At 42.6% G+C, this 21,212-nt stretch overlaps 2 protein-coding genes across 2 annotated transcripts in view; both read right to left on the reverse strand.

The window, feature by feature from the left end:
- Positions 1–21,212, reverse strand: part of LOC149448958 (vomeronasal type-2 receptor 26-like) — a 40,821-nt gene that overhangs the window by 11,233 nt on the left and 8,376 nt on the right. The window contains exon 3 of the mRNA XM_089694012.1: positions 17,087–17,378. Within this exon, the coding sequence (XP_089550138.1) occupies positions 17,087–17,378 (292 nt within the window). The remainder of the gene's footprint in view (positions 1–17,086; positions 17,379–21,212) is intronic.
- LOC149448959 (extracellular calcium-sensing receptor-like) lies at positions 9,256–9,972 on the reverse strand. Its single transcript, XM_089694048.1, has one exon. It carries the CDS (start codon positions 9,970–9,972, stop codon positions 9,256–9,258), a length of 717 nt encoding a protein of 238 aa, XP_089550174.1.

The raw sequence follows: 21,212 nt of genomic DNA on the forward strand, positions 1-21,212 counted from the left end.
AAGTGTATGTGCAGAGTTCCTCTATTTCTGACAGTTCTCTCACAGCTTCTTCACATGTACAGCGGTTGAAACATCTGTATCCTAAATGGAAACTAATAGATACAATTTGTATCTATTAGTTTCCATTTAGGATACAGATGTTTCAACCGCTGTACATGTGAAGAAGCTGTGAGAGAACTGTCAGAAATAGAGGAACTCTGCACATACACTTTTTGCCGGCTTGGAATTATTCTTCTTTTCATCCTACTTCTTCTTCTTCTTCTTCTTCATCCTCATCCTCATCTTCTGAGGATGAGGATGAGGATGAAGAAGAAGAAGAAGCAGTAGGATGAAAAGAAGAATAATTCCAAGCCGGCAAAAAGTGTATGTGCAGAGTTCCTCTATTCTGCAGATACACTTAGAGGAGCTCTGCACATACACTTTTTGCCTGTTTGGAATTAATCTTATTTTCATCCTACTTCTTCTTCTTCTTCTTCTTCTTTATCCTCATCCTCAGAAGAAGAAGAAGAGGATGAAGAAGAAGAAGAAGAAGAAGAAGTAGGATGAAAATAAGAATAATTGCAAGCCGGCAAAAAGTGTATGTGCAGAGTTCCTCTATTCTGCAGATACACTTAGAGGAGCTCTGCACATACACTTTTTGCCGGCTTGGAATTAATCTTATTTTCATCCTACTTCTTCTTCTTCTTCTTCTTCATCCTCATCCTCATCCTCAGAAGAAGAAGAGGATGAGGATGAGGATGAAGAAGAAGAAGAAGAAGAAGAAGAAGTAGGATGAAAATAAAAATAATTCCAAGCTGGCAAAAAGTGTATGTGCAGAGCTCCTCTAAGTGTATCTGCAGAGCTCCTCTAAGTGTATCTGCAGAATAGAGGAACTCTGCACATACACTTTTTGCCGGAAACCGCTGTATGGAGGGAATGTCCCAGAACTGTCAGAAATAGTCTATTTCTGACAGTTCTGGGACATTACCTCCATACAGCTGTTTCAACCGCTGTATGGAGGGAATGTCATAGAACTGTCAGAAATAGACTATTAATGACAGTTCTGGGACTGTCCTTCCATACAGCGGTTGAAACATTGTATGTATTTGTTTCCATAAATGGATCCATTTATGGAAACAAATACATACAATGTTTCAACCGCTGTATGGAAGGACAGTCCCAGAACTGTCATTAATAGTCTATTTCTGACAGTTCCATGACATTCCCTCCATACAGCGGTTGAAACAGCTGTATGGAGTGAATGTCCCAGAACTGTCAGAAATAGACTATTTCTGACAGTTCTGGGACAATCACTCCATACAGCTGTTTCAACCGCTGTATGGAGGGAATGTCATGGAACTGTCAGAAATAGACTATTAATGACAGTTCTGGGACTGTCCTTCCATACAGCGGTTGAAACATTGTATGTATTTGTTTCCATAAATGGATCCATTTATGGAAACAAATACATACAATGTTTCAACCGCTGTATGGAAGGACAGTCCCAGAACTGTCATAAATAGTCTATTTCTGACAGTTCTATGACATTCCCTCCATACAGCGGTTGAAACAGCTGTATGGAGTGAATGTCCCAGAACTGTCAGAAATAGACTATTTATGACAGTTCTGGGACAATCACTCCATACAGCTGTTTCAACCGCTGTATGGAGGGAATGTCATGGAACTGTCAGAAATAGACTATTAATGACAGTTCTGGGACTGTCCTTCCATACAGCGGTTGAAACATTGTATGTATTTGTTTCCATAAATGGATCCATTTATGGAAACAAATACATACAATGTTTCAACCGCTGTATGGAAGGACAGTCCCAGAACTGTCAGAAATAGTCTATTTCTGACAGTTCTGGGACATTCACTCCATACAGCTGTTTCAACCGCTGTATGGAGGGAATGTCATAGAACTGTCAGAAATAGACTATTAATGACAGTTCTGGGACTGTCCTTCCATAGAGCGGTTGAAACATTGTATCTATTTGTTTCCATAAATGGATCCATTTATGGAAACAAATAGATACAATGTTTCAACCGCTGTATGGAAGGACAGTCCCAGAACTGTCATTAATAGTCTATTTCTGACAGTTCTATGACATTCCCTCCATACAGCGGTTGAAACAGCTGTATGGAGTGAATGTCCCAGAACTGTCAGAAATAGACTATTTATGACAGTTCTGGGACATTCACTCCATACAGCGGTTGAAACATTGTATCTATTTTTTTCCATAAATGACATTCTGCAGATACACTTAGAGGAGCGCTGCAGATACACTTTTTGCCGGCTTGGAATTATTCTTATTTTCATCCTACTTCTTCTTTTTCTTCTTATGAGGATGAGGATGAAGAAGAAGAAGTAGGATGAAAATAAGATTAATTCCAAGCCGGCAAAAAGTGTATCTGCAGCGCTCCTCTAAGTGTATTTGCAGAATGTCATTTATGGAAAAAAATAGATACAATGTTTCAACCGCTGTATGGAAGGACAGTCCCAGAACTGTCATAAATAGTCTATTTCTGACAGTTCTGGGACATTCACTCCATACAGCTGTTTCAACCGCTGTATGGAGGGAATGTCATAGAACTGTCAGAAATAGACTATTAATGACAGTTCTGGGACTGTCCTTCCATACAGCGGTTGAAACATTGTATCTATTTGTTTCCATAAATGGATCCATTTATGGAAACAAATACATACAATGTTTCAACCGCTGCATGGAAGGACAGTCCCAGAACTGTCATTAATAGTCTATTTCTGACAGTTCCATGACATTCCCTCCATACAGCGGTTGAAACAGCTGTATGGAGTGAATGTCCCAGAACTGTCAGAAATAGACAGAAACTGTCACAGAACTGTCCTTCTTCTCATCCTTCTCCTTCTTCTCATCCTTCTTCTCATCCTTCTTCTCATCCTTCTCCTTCTTCTCATCCTTCTCCTTCTTCTCATTCTTCTCCTTCTCCTTCTTCTCATCCTTCTCCTTCTCCTTCTTCTCATCCTTCTCCTTCTCCTTCTTCTCCTTCTCCTTCTTCTCATCCTTCTCCTTCTCCTTCTTTTCATCCTTCTCCTTCTCCTTCTTCTCATCCTTCTCCTTCTCCATCTTCTCATCCTTCTCCTTCTTCTCATCCTTCTCCTTCTCCTTCTTCTCATCCTTCTCCTTCTCCATCTTCTCATCCTTCTCCTTTTCCTTCTTCTCATCCTTCTCCTTCTGCTTCTCCTTCTCCTTCTCCTTCTTCTCATCCTTCTCCTTCTTCTCATCCTTCTCCTTCTTCTCATCCTTCTCCTTCTCCTTCTTCTCATCCTTCTCCTTCTTCTCATCCTTCTCCTTCTTCTCATCCTTCTCCTTCTCCTCATCCTTCTCCTTCTCCTCATCCTTCTCCTTCTTCTCATCCTTCTCCTTCTCCTTCTTCTCATCCTTCTCCTTCTCCTTCTTCTCATCCTTCTCCTTCTCCATCTTCTCATCCTTCTCCTTCTCCTTCTTCTCATCCTTCTCCTTCTTCTCATCCTTCTCCTTCTCCTTCTTCTCATCCTTCTCCTTCTTCTCATCCTTCTCCTTCTCCTCATCCTTCTCCTTCTCCTTCTTCTCATCCTTCTCCTTCTCCTTCTTCTCATCCTTCTCCTTCTCCTTCTTCTCATCCTTCTCCTTCTCCTTCTTCTCATCCTTCTCCTTCTTCTCATCCTTCTCCTTCTCCTTCTCCTTCTATTTCCTCATCTCCAAGGGCATTTAAATTAAAGGTACAGTGTTCTGCACTAATTTAAAGTCTCTCTGAAGCCTAGAAACCCTTTTTATAAGTCATCTTCGTAGCGAAGAAATTCGCATCGAATCGAATTTCACACTGGAATTCGCCGAATCAGCCGAATCGAATTTTTGAGAAATTCGCTCATCTCTATATATAACCTACTACTACTATGCCAGCATCCGTCTTTTGTGTTCCGTTCCCTGTGAGCGTTGGGACATACGGGACATACGGGGGAAGGAACTGGCGGGAAATTAACAAAATGTCAAAAAGTGACATTTACTCAATACACTAAAATCTGATAGTATTCCATTCCGTCTCTTTAGGTCAAAAGCGGTATTAGACCGGCTAGAGAACAGCGATAGTAAATTAGAACCACTTGCAGAATTGAGTGATAATGATTCGTGGGAGAAATTCCTCATCAGACACTGAAAACGATTCTGCGACTGAGCTCAGCGATGTGCGAACTTGGCGCTATATTTCACATTTCATTGTTTTTGGTTTGATTACATTATTGAATTAAATGTATTATTATTATTATATTATTATTATTTTTTATGATTATTTATTATATTATAATTTATGATTCCGTGTTTCAAATTTTATCCTACCCGGGATGTTTACTAGACTCTTGTTTCCATGCAAAAAAATGTACCGCTTTGAGCACAGAAATACTGACATAATCAGACTGCTAGGGAGGCTAATAGACAAGCTATTGTTGAAAAAAGAGCCTATATAACTGTGCACCGCTATGGGGAAAACGATATAACGGTAAAAATACTGTTCAATGCGGAAATGGTCTTTTAATGCAGCTTAAAGTGCAAGCTTTGAAATACACAAATCTTTTAACCCCCCTGGCGGTATTCCCGAGTGTAGCTCGGGGTAAAATTTCAGTACCAAAAGCGGTAACCCCGAGCTACACTCGGGCTTACCATGCGGCGCTGCTCTGGGGGTCCCTGCAGCACTTACCTTGTCCTTCGCTCCCACGATGCGTCCCCTGCAGCGTCCCCGGCATCCGGCTTCCGTGTTCCGGTCCCTGTGACGTCGGGACATACGGGCGCCGGAACCGGCGGCAAATTTGAAATTTTTAAAAAATGTCATTTTTTAAAAAATGATTATTACGTAGTAAAACATTATTGTATCAAGATATTTCACATACATTTTGTCCCGAGTGCTTTGTCCGGCGCCCTGCCTGCATTTTTACTGTTCTTTCTGCCTGGAAACTGAGAAACGTCCATGGCGTCCAAGAAGCGTCCCTTTAGGTCAAAAGCGGTTTTAGACCGGCTAGAGAACAGCGATAGTAAATCAGAACCACTTGCAGAATTGAGTGATAATGATTCGTGGGGGAAATTCCTCATCAGACACTGAAAACGATTCTGCGACTGAGCTCAGCGATGTGCGAATTTGCCTCTGTATTTCAAATTTCAGTGTTTTTGGTTATATTATTGAATTAAATGTATTATTATTATATTATTATTTTTTATGATTATTTATTAAATTATAATTTATGATTTCGTGTTTCAAATTTTATCATACCCGGGATGTTTACTAGACTCTTGTTCGGACAGATTTCAGTGAGTTATTCCTAAAAATTACAGGCCTACAATAAAAAACTACATATTTCCATGCAAAAAAATGGTACCGCTTTCAGCACAAAAAATTGGAAAGAATCAGACCGCTAGGGAGGTTAAACAAGAGGCTTTGGGGGCTTTAGTCTTTTAAAGTGACAGTAGGCATTTAAAAAATGAAAACAAAATGTCTTAGGGTTCCCCCTAGAATTCCACCAAAACAATTATCTAGGGATGCAGGTGGCCAGGAAAGGGGCAACAGCAACTGTCTGCCCCCGTCTTCCCATTCCTGTACTAGACCAAGCCACATGTCTTTTGACATTGGGAGGATACCTTGCAACAGGGTGGGAGAAGCTTCACCTTTGCAAGGGACCATGTCCTAATGTTGAGGGGCAATAGTCTGTTCCCTACATTTGGTCCTCTAAAAAGGATATGAGGGTGATTGTGTGTGGAGGGGAATTATAGAGTAAGTTAAATGCTCCTGTTATAATAGAGGACCCTCATATATAAACCCCCTCCCAAAGGAATGAGTACACGGTACAATTGTACCCTTAATCTTGCACACAAATGGTTATTTACTATTTATTTACTGTTTACTTTTTTGTATTATCTACTCCTTAGTCACTCACATGGGGAGGGGGCACATCTGGAGAAGAAGCCCTGGAGCAGAAGCCCTTGGCATGGTGTTCCCCCTAAAACCTATGACACATCTGGAGAAGAAGCCGTGGAGAAGAAGCCCTTTTGTCATGATGTCCCCCCTAAAACCTATGGCACATCTGGAAAAGAAGCCCTGGAGAAGAAGCCCTTGGCATGATGTTCCCCCTAAAACCTATGGCAAATCTGGAGAAGAAGCCCTGGAGAAGAAGCCCTTGGCATGATGTTCTCCCTAAAACCTATGGCACATCTGGAGAAGAAGCCCTGGAGAAGAAGCCCTTGGGCATGATGTTCCCCCTAAAACCTATGGCACATCTGGAGAAAAAGCCCTTGGCATGATGTTCCCCCTAAAACCTATGGCACATCCAGAGAAGAAGCCCTTGGCATGGTGTTCCCCATAAAATCTATGCCAGACCCCAAGGGTCTTGTATGGAATCCAAAGGGACTCCACACCTCGGACCAAGCCACATGTCTTTCGACATTGGGAGGATACCTTGGGTGGGAGAAGCCTCCCCCTTGCAAGGGACCATGTCCTAATGTTGAGGGGCAAAAGTCTGTTCCCCACATTTGGTCCCCTAAAAAGGATATGAGGGTGATTGTGTGTGTGTGTGGAGGGGAATTATAGTGTAAGTTAAAAGCTCCTTTTACAATAGGGTACCCTCATATATAAACCCCCTCCCAAAGGAATGAGTACACGGTACAATTGTACCCTTAATCTTTCACACAAATGGTTAAATGTAAATAAACACACACATTAAAAGAACTCCTTTAATAACTTTACAAGAAAAAATGTCCCCAAATGCAAAACCAAATCAATCACAATGTCCAGCAATGCACAGCACATCTATTGTGAGCTTCAATTGCCAGATTTCCAGCAATGCGTACACACTCCCATCGCAAAATGACATATGTTCACATTACAGCAGCGCTGGAGATCCCAAGTGATGTAATTAATTAGATATTTATTTTATATTACTGTCGCGCTCCACTAAAAATTGTTAATGATATAAAAATTAATAATTATTGCATATGTAAAAATAATTATTGCGTGTGAAAACATAAAGTGCAAGACATGCTCAATATATCCAATTATCATAAAGTCATAAAATAATCATGAAAAAATATATAATATTGATCAATAAAATAATATAAATATGAAATTAATTTAAAATTGTGAGATTATAAATATGAGTGTCCAAAAAAAAATTGAAATAAAATCAAATAAAAAAAAAATTGATATGCGATATATTGGACACTCATAGTTATAATCTCACAATTTTAAATTAATTTCATATTTATATTATTTCATTCATCAATATTATATATTTTTTCATGATTATTTTATTACTTTATGATAATTAGATATATTGAGCATGAATTAAACTTTATGTTTTCACATGCAATAATTATTTTTACACATGCAATAATTATGAATTTTTATATAATTAACATATTTTAGTGGAGCGCGACACTAATATAAAATAAATATTTACCATTATCACACATTATATAGGTATGTGTATAAGTGTTAGCGAACCACAGAATTAATACAAATTGTTTCACAGCCTAATTTTAATGAATACACCATAGTAGCTCACAAGCACTGTAGATATATTTTTTGTATTCAATGTCATTGATTAAATGATGTCTTCTTGGCTCCCGAGCACCAAGTTTTCATTAGAGCAGCACCAGGAACTCAGGTGGGTAAATGATCACAAACAGCCACTATAGCAGATCTACAAATGGGCTCGGTTCACTTCGAATTCAGGTCTGAACCAAAGAAAATAAAAAAGTGCAGTGCTTAAAATAAGTAAATAATGTCCGTATAGATAATCAATGAATATCATCGTAATAATAATAATCCATAGGTGACAATCCGTGCAAATATGTTGTGAACTGCAGCGATAGTTCAGTGCTGGTGCTCTGAAACAGTGGGGTAAGAATATGCACTCACCAGATGCGTAATCGCATTACGCATTAGATCAATCAACAGAGGTCCCCTTTAAGGAAATGGATTTAAGCCAGGTCAAGGATTATCCTCCCTCTGGTTGGTGTGTGGTACGTCAGGTACTCCTGGGTAGTATGGGATCCAGTCAGCCAGAGGTCCCGTTTAAGGGATGAAAGCGAGCGAGCCTCTTCTCAGACGCTCCCCGGCTGCAGAGGATTGCGGAGCCTGGTGTGTGTGCGCTGTGCAGGAGAGGCAGAGCGGACGGAGCCGACCCCCCAATAGACGGACGATCGTCGAGAGCGAGGAGTGCGGACTAGGATCGGGCGCAGGATGACAGAGAAGAGAAAACGCTCCATCTCCGGGGACCCCTCTCCGATCTGCAGCGATTGATTTATAGAGCCCACCCGATCCACTACAGTATCCAGAGAAGGGAGTTCCTGTCACACAGGCTGCTACACCCATCCATCCCTTAAAGGGGACCTCTGGCTGACTGGATCCCATACTACCCAGGAGTACCTGACGTACCACCCACCACACAGATGGAGGATATTCCTTGACCTGGCTTAAATCCATTTCCTTAAAGGGGACTTCTGTTGATTGATCTAATGTGTAATACCATTATGCATCTGGTGAGTGCGTATTCTTACCCCTCTGTTTCAGAGCACCAGCACTGAAGTACCTCTGCAGTTCACAACACATTTGCACGGATTGTCACCTATGGATTATTATTATTACGATGATATTCATTGATTATCTATACGGGCATTATTTACTTATTTTAAGTGACCTGGCTTAAATCCATTTCCTTAAAGGGGACCTCTGTTGGTTGATCTAATGTGTAATACCATTACGCATCTGGTGAGTGCGTATTCTTACCCCTCTGTTTCAGAGCACCAGCACTGAAGTACTGCTGCAGTTCACAACACATTTGCACGGATTGTCACCTATGGATTATTATTATTACAATGATATTCATTGATTATCTCTACGGACATTATTTACTTATTTTAAGTGCTGCACTTTTTTATTTTCTTATTACTGAGGTTTTTATTTTGGTTTACCTTTTAGCACTATAGCTGCTTTTTTTGAGAGTGCTCACTTTTCTCCTTACCATATAGGTCTGAACCAAACCCCAAACTCACCCCTAGTCACATGACATCAGAGATGCAAAGGAAGGCAATACTGGAAAATTCCTTTCAGCCAGAGGCTGTGATCGCAGATTAGAAGAGCTAGCTAACACTCAACAGTGAAAGTATTCATGAGGGCCACCAGCCCAGCATATCTTATTTGTGCTTTCCTCCTGGCCACTAGCCTAGTTCTCTCAAAATCAGATATTGTGTTTAGTATTTATTGTTTGTTAAATCATCTTACGAGAACAGATCTTACTTGCCATGGCTTCACATTCCAAATGTCTGAGCAGCTCCCGTTCAAAAAACGGCCATTGCCATTTTGGCAAATATTCAAGTCATGCAAGGCTTTGGCAATCACATATACGGCACTGTAAAGGTTATAAAGAAGCCGTAAGCTGGTGACATTATCCAAGCTGATCTGAAAATGTTCAATGATATCATTATCGGTGCAATTCCTTGCAGGCCTTTCACGAATAAAGGGTATATTTTGGTAATTTAGAAGAGTGCAGCCAGCATGCTCCTCCCAGAACATCAAGTCCCACAATTCTTGTGATAACTTGGAAAATTGGATGTTTTCAATAAATGTGTGGAAGCCTGGTATATCCCCGCTGTAATAGGCAAATCCCATTGTTCCAGTGAGATGTGTTGAGTATTTTTCAGAGGACAACAAGGTCGAAGTTGCCCAGCCTTCACTGGCCACCAAAGTCTTCTTGGTCACATTGTGATGTAAAAGCTCTTCAAGCAGAGGAATGAGATCAACATCTGATGCAAATATAACTATAGCATTAGTTCTGGAATTCTTAATAGTCTGGATGATACGTGGAATGTTTTTGTCTGGGCGACTGTTTTGGATATACTCTATAAATGCCACACAGACTCCCAACTGGATTATTTCTTGTCTTACCCCCTGAATTCCTTGATAACCATAGTCATTAGAATCGGCAACCATTCCAACATAGGTCCATCCAAAGCTTAGCACCAAATGGGCCATTCCTTTAGACTGAAAGGCATCACTGGGAGCAGTGCGGAGAGAGAACGGGAACTGAGTCCGGTCACTCAGCAGGGAACTGGTGGATATGTGGCTGATCTGAAAATAATATATAAAATGAATATGTTGATAATATAATAATCTGAAAAGTTTTTAGATACATATCACTAAGGATGAGCAAAATTCAGGGGTTTTCATTCCCCCCCCCGGAGATTCCCTGCCTGCGATTGCTGAGGAACACTGACTGCCATTGGCGGCTACAGCTGTCGATCATCGGTTCTCGGCCGGAGATTCCCAAACTGCGATCGCCGAGGAACACTGACCGCCATTGGCGGCTACAGCTGTCAATCACCGGTTCCTGGCCGGAGATTCCCAGCCTGCGATCGCCGAGGAACACTGACCGCCATTGGTGGCTACAGCTGTCAATCACCGGTTCCCGGCCGGAGATTCCTAGCCTGCGATCGCTGAGGAACACTGGCCATCATTGGCGGCTAGAGCTGTCGATCACCGGTTCCTGGCTGGAGATTCCCCGTCTGCGATCGCTGAGGAACACCGACTGCCATTGGCAGCTACAGCTGTTGATCACTGGTTCCCGGCCAGAGATTCCCAGCCTGCGATCACCAAGGAACACGGAATATGTGATTTAGTATTTCCAGGTAGGGAGTGCGTGCCGCCCTACCTGCACCACCATTGGCGGCTACAGCTGTCGATCACCGGTTCCCTGCTGGAGATTTCCCACCTGCGATTGCCGAGGAACACCAAAAACTATTGGTGGCTACAGCTGTCAATCACCGGTTCCCTGCTGGAGATTTCCCACCTGCGATTGCCGAGAAACACCGACCACTATTGGTGGCTACAGCTGTCGATCACCGGTTCCCTGCTGGAGATTTCCCACCTGCGATTGCCGAGGAACACAGAAAACTATTGGTGGCTACAGCTGTCGATCACCGGTTCTCTACTGGAGATTTCCCACCTGCGATTGCCGAGGAACACCGACCACTATTGGTGGCTACAGCTGTCGATCACCGGTTCCCGGACGGAGATTCCCCGCCTGCGATTGCCGAGGAACACTGACCACCACTGGCGGCTACAGCTGTCGATCACCGGTTCCCGGTCGGAGATTCCCAAACTGCAAATGCCAAGGAAAACTGACCGCCATTGGCGGCTACAGCTGTCGATCACCGGTTCCCGGCCGGAGATTCCTAGCCTGCGATCGCTGAGGAACACTGGCCGCCATTGGTGGCTACAGCTGTCGATCAGCGGTTTCCGGCCAGAGATTCCTAGCCTGCGATCGCTGAGGAACACTGGCTGCCATTGGCGGCTAGAGCTGTCGATCCCCTGTTCCTGGCTGGAGATTCCCCGTCTGCAATCGCTGAGGAACACCGACCGCCATTGGTGGCTACAGCTGTTGATCACTGGTTCCCGGCCAGAGATTCCCAGCCTGCGATCACCAAGGAACACGGAATATGTGATTTAGTATTTCCAGGTAGGGAGTGCGTGCCGCCCTACCGCCCCACTATTGGCGGCTACAGCTGTCGATCACCGGTTCCCTGCTGGAGATTTCTCACCTGCAATTGCCGAGGAACACCAAAAACTATTGGTGGCTACAGCTGTCAATCACCGGTTCCCTGCTGGAGATTTCCCATCTGCGATTGCCGAGGAACACCGACCACTATTGGCGGCTACAGCTGTCGATCACCGGTTCCCGGATGGAGATTCCCCGCCTGCGATTGCCGAGGAACACTGACAAAAATCCCATTATCTATACCGCCATTTTAGACACTATAACTTTCACGTAAACCAATTAATTTACATGTATTGGGATTTTTTTTTAGCAAAGACATGGAGCAGAATACATTCTGGCCTAAATTTTTTACAAAATGTGATTTTTAAAATTTTTTTACTGGATATGTTTTATAGCAAAAAGTCAAAAATGTTGTTTTTTTTTGTTTATAGAGGTCTGTATGTAAACAATACAGATCTCTCCCCTGTCAGCACCAGCATGCTGCTTTGTATTGCTCTGCATAGTAGAGCAATACAAAGCAGTGTGCTTAAATAGTAAAGCACAAACAGGCAACATAGTAAAACAGCACACAGGTAACCCTTTGATCCACCCAGATGTTAACCCCTTCCTGCCCAGTGCCATTAGTACAGTGTCAGTGCTTTTTATTAGCACTGATTACTGTATTAGTGTCACTGGGGATGTCAGTGGTAGTTAGTCAGTGTCAGTTAGTGTCAGAATGCCCGCCGCAGTCCAGCTATAAATCGCTGATCATCGCCATTACTAGTATAAAAAAAAAATTCCAGTATATATGCCGCCATTCGTAGACGCTATAACTTTCACGTAAACCAAATAATTTACACGTACTGGGATTTTTTTTGCTAAGACATGGAGCAGAATACATTTTGGCCTAAATTTATGATGAAATTTGATTTTTGAATTTTTTTTACTGGATATGTTTTATAGCAAAAGTCAAAAATATTGTTTATGATGAAATTAGATTTTTTAAATTTTTTTACTGGATATGTTTTATAGTAAAAAGTCAAAAATGTTGTCTTTTTTTGTTTATAGCACAAAAAATAAAAAACTCACAGGTGATCAAATACCACCAAAAAAAAGCTCCATTTGTGGAAAAAAAAGGACATAAATGTAATTTGGGTGCAGCGTTGCATGACCGCGCAATTGTCAGTTAAAGTAACGCAGCGCCGTTTTGCAAAAAAATGGCCTGGTCAGGAGGGGGGGAAATCCTCTGGAAGGCAAGTGGTTAAAGGAAATGAAAAATGATGAATTGCCTGGCTCGGTCAATAAATACCATATATACTTGAGTATAAGCCGACCCGAATATAAGCCGAGGTACCTAATTTTACCACAAAAAACTGGGAAAAACTATTGACTCGAGTATAAGCCCCATCATTAGTATCAGTGGGAGGAATAGTGCCCCATCATTGGTGTCAGTGGGAGGAATAGTGCCCCATCATTGGTGTCAGTGGGAGGAATAGTGCCCCATCATTGGTGTCAGTGGGAGGAATAGTGCCCCATCATTGGTGTCAGTGGGAGGAATAGTGCCCCATCATTGGTATCAGTGGGAGGAATAGTGCCCCATCATTGGTATCAGTGGGAGGAATAGTGCCCCATCATTGGTGTCAGTGGGAGGAATAGTGCCCCATCATTGGTATCAGTGGGAGGAATAGTGCCCCATCATTGGTATCAGTGGGAGGAATAGTGCCCCATCATTGGTATCAGTGGGAGGAATAGTGCCCCATCATTGGTGTCAGTGGGAGGAATAGTGCCCCATCATTGGTATCAGTGAGAGGAATAGTGCCCCATCATTGGTGTCAGTGGAGGAATAGTGCCCCATCATTGGTGTCAGTGGGAGGAATAGTGCCCCATCATTGGTATCAGTGGGAGGAATAGTGCACCATCATTGGTGTCAGTGGGAGGAATAGTGCCCCATCATTGGTATCACTGGGAGGAATAGTGCCCCATCGTTGGTGTCAGTGGGAGGAATAATGCCCCATCATTAGTATCAGTGGGAGGAATAGTGCCCCATCGTTGGTGTCAGTGGGAGGAATAATGCCCCATCATTAGTATCAGTGACACCAATGATGTGGCACTATTCCTCCCACTGACACCAATGACACTTGCTGACCCCTGTTGCAGTATGGTGCTGCTGCAGCCAGCATATGTGGTTGCAGCAGCACCTCTGCACTGCACACTTAACGGCTTTTCCCTCACTCGATATTTTCGGGGGTCCGCTCGGCTCCGCCTCCTCGCCTGTGATTGGCCGCCTGTGTACCTTTCTTGAGCTTCAGTTCTGGCGGCCAATCACCGGTGAGGAGGCGGAGCCGAGCGGCAGGAGTGAGGGAGTGGCCGGAGTGACTAAAGGAGCAGCGCTTCCTGGATGGATCATCGTGGGAGCCAGGTAAGAGACAGCAGCCCTCTGCCCACCCCTGTACGCGCCCCCCTTGACGTTGACTCGAGTATAAGCCGAGGGGGCCGTTTTTCAGCACAAAAAATGTGCTGAAAAACTCGGCTTATACTCGAGTATATACGGTAATAAAACTATGTTATGGGTGAACTCAGAAAAACAAAAACCGCTGTGTTAATGCAAGTGTCAATTTTCGTAGACGAAAATATGTTCATCATAATTTTCATTAGCAGTTTTGTTTCCAGCGACGAAAGCTAAACATAAATTCTGCTAAATTTTCGTAAATTGACAAAAACTATGATGAAAATCAATTCAAATTTTCATCAACTGCATGTTATTAGAGTATATGCAGAAGAGTAAAGTGTTAAAATTAATACAGGGGGTGAGGAATATGAACATAGTTGAAATGAATTATAAATGTTTGTCCAGATGGTATTGTACACCGAGTGTGGCACACAAACAGCGAGAGGAAATATCACCATTGTGTTGGAGGGGATGTGGGGCATTAGGGACAATGGCGCACATTTGGAGGGAATGTCCAAAAATACAAATATTTTGGCAAGGAATAATTCAAAATATAGAGGATATTTTGGGGACTTCAATCCAGAAGGACCCGTGGGTGTGCCTTTTTTTTTAGAAAACAGAGATGTCAGTAAAACAATATAAAAATAGCATGATGTATTAGAGTGGCACAATGGCTTAGTGGTTAGCACTTCTGCCTTGCAATAATTGGGTTGTGGGTTCAATTCCCAGCCATGGTGCCTCCTGCATGGAGTTTGTGTTCATGTGGATTTCCTCCTACACTCCAAAGACATTCTGGTAGGCAGGGGTGGACTGACAACTCATGGGGCCCCTGGGCAATAGGGGATCATGGGGCCCCTGTGTCCTTGCCCACACTCAAAAAAGCCTATAAAAAAGGTACCAGGGGCATTTCATGGGGCCCCCTACTGACCCTGGGCCCTTGGCAGTGCCTGAGTGCTTGAATGGTCAGTCTACCCCTGCTGTTAGGTTAATTGGCTCCTGTCTAAATTGTTCTAGTTTCATCCCTAGCCATGTGGGATCTCCTGCATGGTAGGGGTTGGGGAAAGAGAATTCATGGAAAAAGTCACTTATGAGCAGTGGCAGACTACCAACTCATGGGGCCCTCTGGCAATAGGGGATCATGGGACCCCTGTGTCTTTGCCCAAGCTCGAAAAAGGTACCAGGGGCATCTCATGGGGCCCCCTACTGACCTCAGGCTGTGCCTGAGTTTCCCAATGGTCAGTCTGTCCCTGCTTACAAGTGATGGTCCATGCAATCTCCAAGGGTTGGATATGACTGACTGAATGGATTGATAGATGATGTATTATCTACTTAGTGTGGCAAAGAGCTTGATTCCTAAATATTGGCAGGCCCAGGATCCCCCAACAATGAGGGACTGGATAGATAGAATTGTGTATATCAATAAGATGGAGTAGTTGTATTATATTGAGGAGGAAGTGTTTAGAGAAAAATGGAGAGGGTGGTGTGATTTTAAAACATCAGAAAAATATGTTAAAATGAGGGGTGATTTAGTAATTGAGTTGGAGAATTGAAATAATTAAACAGATAAAAAGAAATAGGTCGGTATACAGAGAGAAGAGAATTTAAGACAGGAATGGACATGGGGGGAAGGGGGTATATTTGATGTTGTTATTTGTACTGTCTCTTTTTCTAAAGAAAATTAATAAAATATATAATTAACCCCCCTGGCGGTATTCCCGAGTGTAGCTCGGGGTAAAGTTTCAGCACCACAAGCGGTGACCCCGAGCTACACTCGGGAATACACTGCAGAGCTGCTCCGGGATCCCTCGATCACTTACCTTGTCCTTCACTCCCGCGATGTCCCCCCTGCAGTGTCCCCTGTAATGTCCTCCGGCCGATGCTGGCATCTGTCTTCTGGGTTCCGTTCCCTGCGACGTCGGGACATACGGGGGACGGAACGGCGGGAAATTTAAAAATGTCAAACAGTGACATTCACTAAATACACTAAAATCACATAGTCTAACTTTCCTGTATCAAACCATTTCACATACATTTTGTCCCGAGTGCTTTGTCCGGCGCCCTGCCTGCATTTTTACGGTTCTTTCTGCCTGGAAACTGAGAAGCGTCCATGGCGTCCAAAAAGCGTCCCTTTAGGTCAAAAGCGGTTTTAGACCGGCTAGAGAACAGCGATAGTAAATCAAAACCACTTGCAGAATTGAGTGATAATGATTCGTGGGGGAAATTCCTCATCAGACACTGAAAACGATTCTGCGACTTTGCTCAGTGATGTGCAAACTTGGCGCTCTATTTCAAATTTCAGTGTTTTTGGTTTGATTACATTATTGAATTATATTTATTATTATTATATTATTACTTTTTATGATTATTTATTAAATTATAATTTATGATTTCGTGTTTCAAGTTTTGTCATACCCGGGATGTTTACTAGACTCTTGTTCGGACAGATTTCAGTGAGTTATTCCTAAGAATTACAGGCCTACAATAAAAAAAATATATGCTTCCATGCAAAAAAATGTACCGCTTTGAGCACAGAAATATGGGCATAATCAATAGGGAGGCTACAAAAAAAAGAGAGTTTATGTACTCCAGGAGTTTATATTGCATTTGAAAATTCTAGAGAAATGCTTAAATAATGCATTACAATTCACTAAATCCATTGGCTTTTAGTTGACTAAAATGATTTTAGCCGATTAAAATGTACTGGAGATTTTAGTGGACTAAAATACATCTAAATCAATTCAGATGACTAAAATATAACCAAACCTAAAATGGCCCTTTAGTTAAAAGACTATGACTAAAATTAAATCAAAAGTTGACGTCAAAATTAACTGGTGATATATCTGCCAATTACGATTGTGCCGTGAGTTCTACTTTAACAAGCTGAGGCTAAACAAATGTCTTTGTTAAGAACTTCACAATAAACACTGATAGAAACACATATGAAGTCCTCATTGATAAAATTTTGATATGCTTTTCTTTTTTACTGCCATCCATAAATTTAGTGCCTAGTGAGTTTTCCTTGATGACAGGTAAGACATGGCTTGAGAACTGAAATAAAAACCTTCAGGCTCTAAAGGCCATCTGCAGTGTTCTCTTGTTATCAATGCATATCTCATACATACGTGTGGAATCTTGATCACCCTTAAAATATGAGCCATCAGTATAGAGAATGTAGACGTAGAGTAGCCAATGATGGCAGTCAATGGCTTCTTCTTTTGGCACTGAAAGTTGGGTATGGCTTTTTTGAGTCCAGTTATCATCCATAAGGTGCCCTCCAGCTCCTTCTGCAACACTCGACAGGAGTCATAGATCTGGAAGCCCAAGGTTACATTGGGGAGAAGATGAGGGTTACTATTTATCTCTTCCATGGCAAATTTTATAGTCTGTAGCTGAAGATATTTTTCAAGAAGAATCCTGAAAGTAGGATGAAGATGAGAAATGATAATAATTATAAATTATGTTTTTTCTTGTTCAAATAATTTTATTGTTTTTTTAACAAGGGGTTGAAAACAACAAAAAAAAGAAAATTGGACATTCCATATACAGATAAACAGAGGTAATGGTTACAGTAGGAATGATGTCCTTACAAAGGTGGGGAGAGGAACATAGGTACATAAGTATAACATTTTGGGGAGTGAAGGGAAAACAGAGACTTGTGAAGGAGGATAGGATAGGGATCAGGGGCGGACTGACCATTTGGAAACTCGGGCACTGCCTGAGGGCCCGGGGTCAGTAGGGGGCCCCATGAGATGCCCCTGGTACCATTTTCATAGGCTTTTTTGAGTTTGGGCAAGGACACAGGGGCCCCATGATCCCCTATTGCCCGGGGGCCCCATGAGTTGTCAGTCCGCCCCTGATAGGGATACATTGCAAATGTAGGAGTGGGCTCCCCAGAAGCTGGTAGGGGGGGTATATAAATTATGTTTTTTAAATCAATAAGAAGTGAAAGCCTGAATTAGTTTAAGCAAAAAAAAACAAAACATTGAACTTTGAGTCCAATTAGGTTCTTTTGTTTCAATGAGGCAAATAAATAAAAAATTCTGAAATTGAATATAAATAAAATGACAAATATTTGTGAAACATCAACATCGAATGGAAAAAATTGAATAAACTCATAAACATCTCAATTAAAGAAATACCCACTGTGTCTTCAACGGTGCTTCTTATACGTCTTCCAGCAACTGATAATGTGTATACAACTACTTGATTTGCAGATATGTAATTGATTGATCAAAAAATAAAACAAATTAAATAAAAAAATCATTATTAACCAATTGCCTACTGGGCACTTCCCCCTCCCCCCCCCCCCTTCCTGCCCAGGTCAATTTTCATCTTTGAATGACAATTGCGTGGTCATCCAACACTGTACCCATATGAAATTTTTATAATTGTTGTCACAGAAATAAAGCTTTCTTTTGGTTGTTTTTACTCACCGCTGGGTATTTTATTTTTTGCGCTATAAACAAAAAATTAGCAAACATTTGAGAAAAAAACGTTTTTCTTTGTTTCTATTATAACATTTTGCAAACAGGTAGTTTTTCTCCTTCACTAATGTGCATTGATGAGACTGCATTGATAGGCAGCACTGATGGGCAAGGATAGGCAGCATGAATATGTGGCATGGATAGGTGGCACCAGGGGCTGACTGATAACTCATGGGGCCCCTGGGCAATAGGGGATCATGGGGCCTATGAAAGGTACCAGGGGCATCTCATGGGGCCCTCGGGCACTGCCGGAGAGCCCGAATGGCCAGTCTGCCCCTGCATGGCACTGATGAGGTGGCACTGATGAGGTGGCAGTGATAGGCAGCACTGATATGTGGCACTGATAGACAGCACTGATGGGCACTGCTGGGTGGCACTGACTGATGGCACTGCTGGGCACTGTCTGGTGGCACTGATGGGCAGCACTGATGGGTAGCACTGCTGGGTACAGGTGGATGGCACTGCTGGGCACAGGTGGGCAGCACTGATGGGCATAGGTGGGTGGCACAGGTGGGTGGCATTGCTGGGCACTGATCATCAATGCCCTGATGATCAGTGCCGATCCCTTCGCTGACAATTGCCAGTTCTCGGCTGTACTTTCCTCACGCTGTGGCAGCGTGAGGAAAGTGCAGCCGATAACCAGCAACTGTATTTACCCGGTGATCTGCTGTGTTATTGGACACAGCTGATCATGTGGTAAAAGGCTGCTGTGATTGGCCTTTTCCTTAGGACACAGCGATCACCGGTGGCGTGTTCTGCAAGAATATCCATGGACGCCCTCCCAGAACTAGACAATCGTGCTGTAGCCGTCTTTCGGCAATAGCACGGTTGGGAAGTGGTTAGAGAACTGTCAATCATCTATTCAATAGTTCTTTTTATGTTTCTCCGAACCACCAATGCTGTGCATGCATTCACTTATAGACCACAGTGCTGCCCTTCATCGGATGTACTCTCACCTGACAGCTTTGACCTCCAACTAAATGTAAGGTCAAAAAGTGCACATGTCCCAGTTAAAAGGGTCCTCAAATATTCATCAGCTCCTACTGGAATCCTAATGCTGGATACACTCCTTTGCTGCAAGGTTTTCCTTCTCATCCAATTTTAAAGACAATGCCCCTTAAGATTCCAGCCAACCTCAGAAAAAGCACTCCATAGTATATTACCTTTATAACCACATTTATTTCAATCCCAGATATAAAACCACTCACATGGTGCAGGTGCACCAACCAATTAGAAGCATATGCAGCACTATAGCTTTTCAATACACCAACATGTAATGCGAGGTGCGTCCAGAAAGTAATGAGAATTATTTTATTAAAAAAATGGATAATTGAACATTGTCTCCTTCAAAGTATGCTCCTTGTGATTGTACTCAATGCTCCCAGAGATTTTTTCATTCTTTATAGCATCCCGGTAGACTTCAAGTGGCTCTTTGGATGTTATCCACACCACCAAAATGGTGTCCTTTCAAACCCTTCTTCATCTTTGGGAATATGAAATAGTCACAAGGAGCCAAGTCGGGGCTGTAGGGTGAATGGGGAAGCACCGTGATGTGTTTTTTAACCAAAAGCTTTCTGACTACCAAAGCACTGTGACTCGGTGCATTGTAGTGATGAAGGATCCAAGTTGAGTGGATCTCAGGATGCACAGAAAAAGCTCAAGTGACTAAAAGTCCCAGGAAAAATCTTTGATTCACAGTTAGACCAGTAGGTACATGGTAGGTGAATAAAAGAAAAAACAATGACCTTTGGTTTGACCTTTGATTTGCTCATTCAAGCTTTCTTAAGGTGAGGTGAGGTGAAGTGGGTGTGTGCCATTGTGAACTTTGTTCCTTCATCTTGGGATAGTACTCAAACACTCAGGACTCATCTCCCATGATCACTCAACTCCAAAAATATTAGGCTCTCTTTCCAAACGGGCAAACAGGTCTTGAAAACGAGTTGGCGGTGTTCCTTCTAATCAGGAGACAAGTTATTTGGAACAAGTTTTACACACACTTTTCTCATGTTCACATCATGAGTCGTGATTTAATAAACAACCGTCTTGGTAATTCCCGTTTCCTCATCAATCATTCTGATAGCGAGTCATCGTTCACGGTAGAGAACAGACCTCAATGCATCCACATTCTGTTCTGTTTTTGACGAAAAGGGGCGTTGTGATTGTTGTTCATCTTCAAAAACTTCTCATCCTTCCTTGAAGGCCTTGTGCCATTGAAACACTTGTCCAGGTGATAGCGCAGCTTCTCAATAAGCTTTCCTTACCATTTCCAAATGGCCGGACGGTGGCACTGCAGGGTCGGGTGGCCATTTATAAACAGCCTCCCTGCCCCCTGCTTGTGCACGCTCCCTGGAAGCGCGCAGCACCGCGCTCTGGTGCCCGCTGTGTCCTCCAGACACAGTGGAACACCGATTGTCGTACGGGACCTCTGTGCGAGGTCCCGATCATGTGATCACTGACTGGCCAATCAGTGATCACATGCAAAGTAGTAAACAAGATGTCACTTCTGACATCATTGCTTATTACTTGTGAAATCTGTAAATGATGACAGAGGTCGCATGGTACAAGGCCTATTCACAACAGCCTTGTACCATGTGACAAGCTGTGACCAATCACAGCTCACACAGTAATTCTCAATGGCTGCAAGAATGCAGCCAGAGAGAAGGAGAAATGATTGCTTTTACTTCCTATATGGGTTGTGTAAAAAAAAAAAAAAAAAAAATCTTCATCACCCCCCACAAGTAGTACATGGTGACACTGTACTTCT

Source organism: Staurois parvus, unplaced genomic scaffold, assembly GCF_062004578.1.
Source record: "Staurois parvus isolate SC_StPar_1 unplaced genomic scaffold, SC_StPar_1.0 ptg000647l, whole genome shotgun sequence".
In the NCBI taxonomy this organism is placed as follows: Eukaryota; Metazoa; Chordata; class Amphibia; order Anura; family Ranidae; genus Staurois; species Staurois parvus.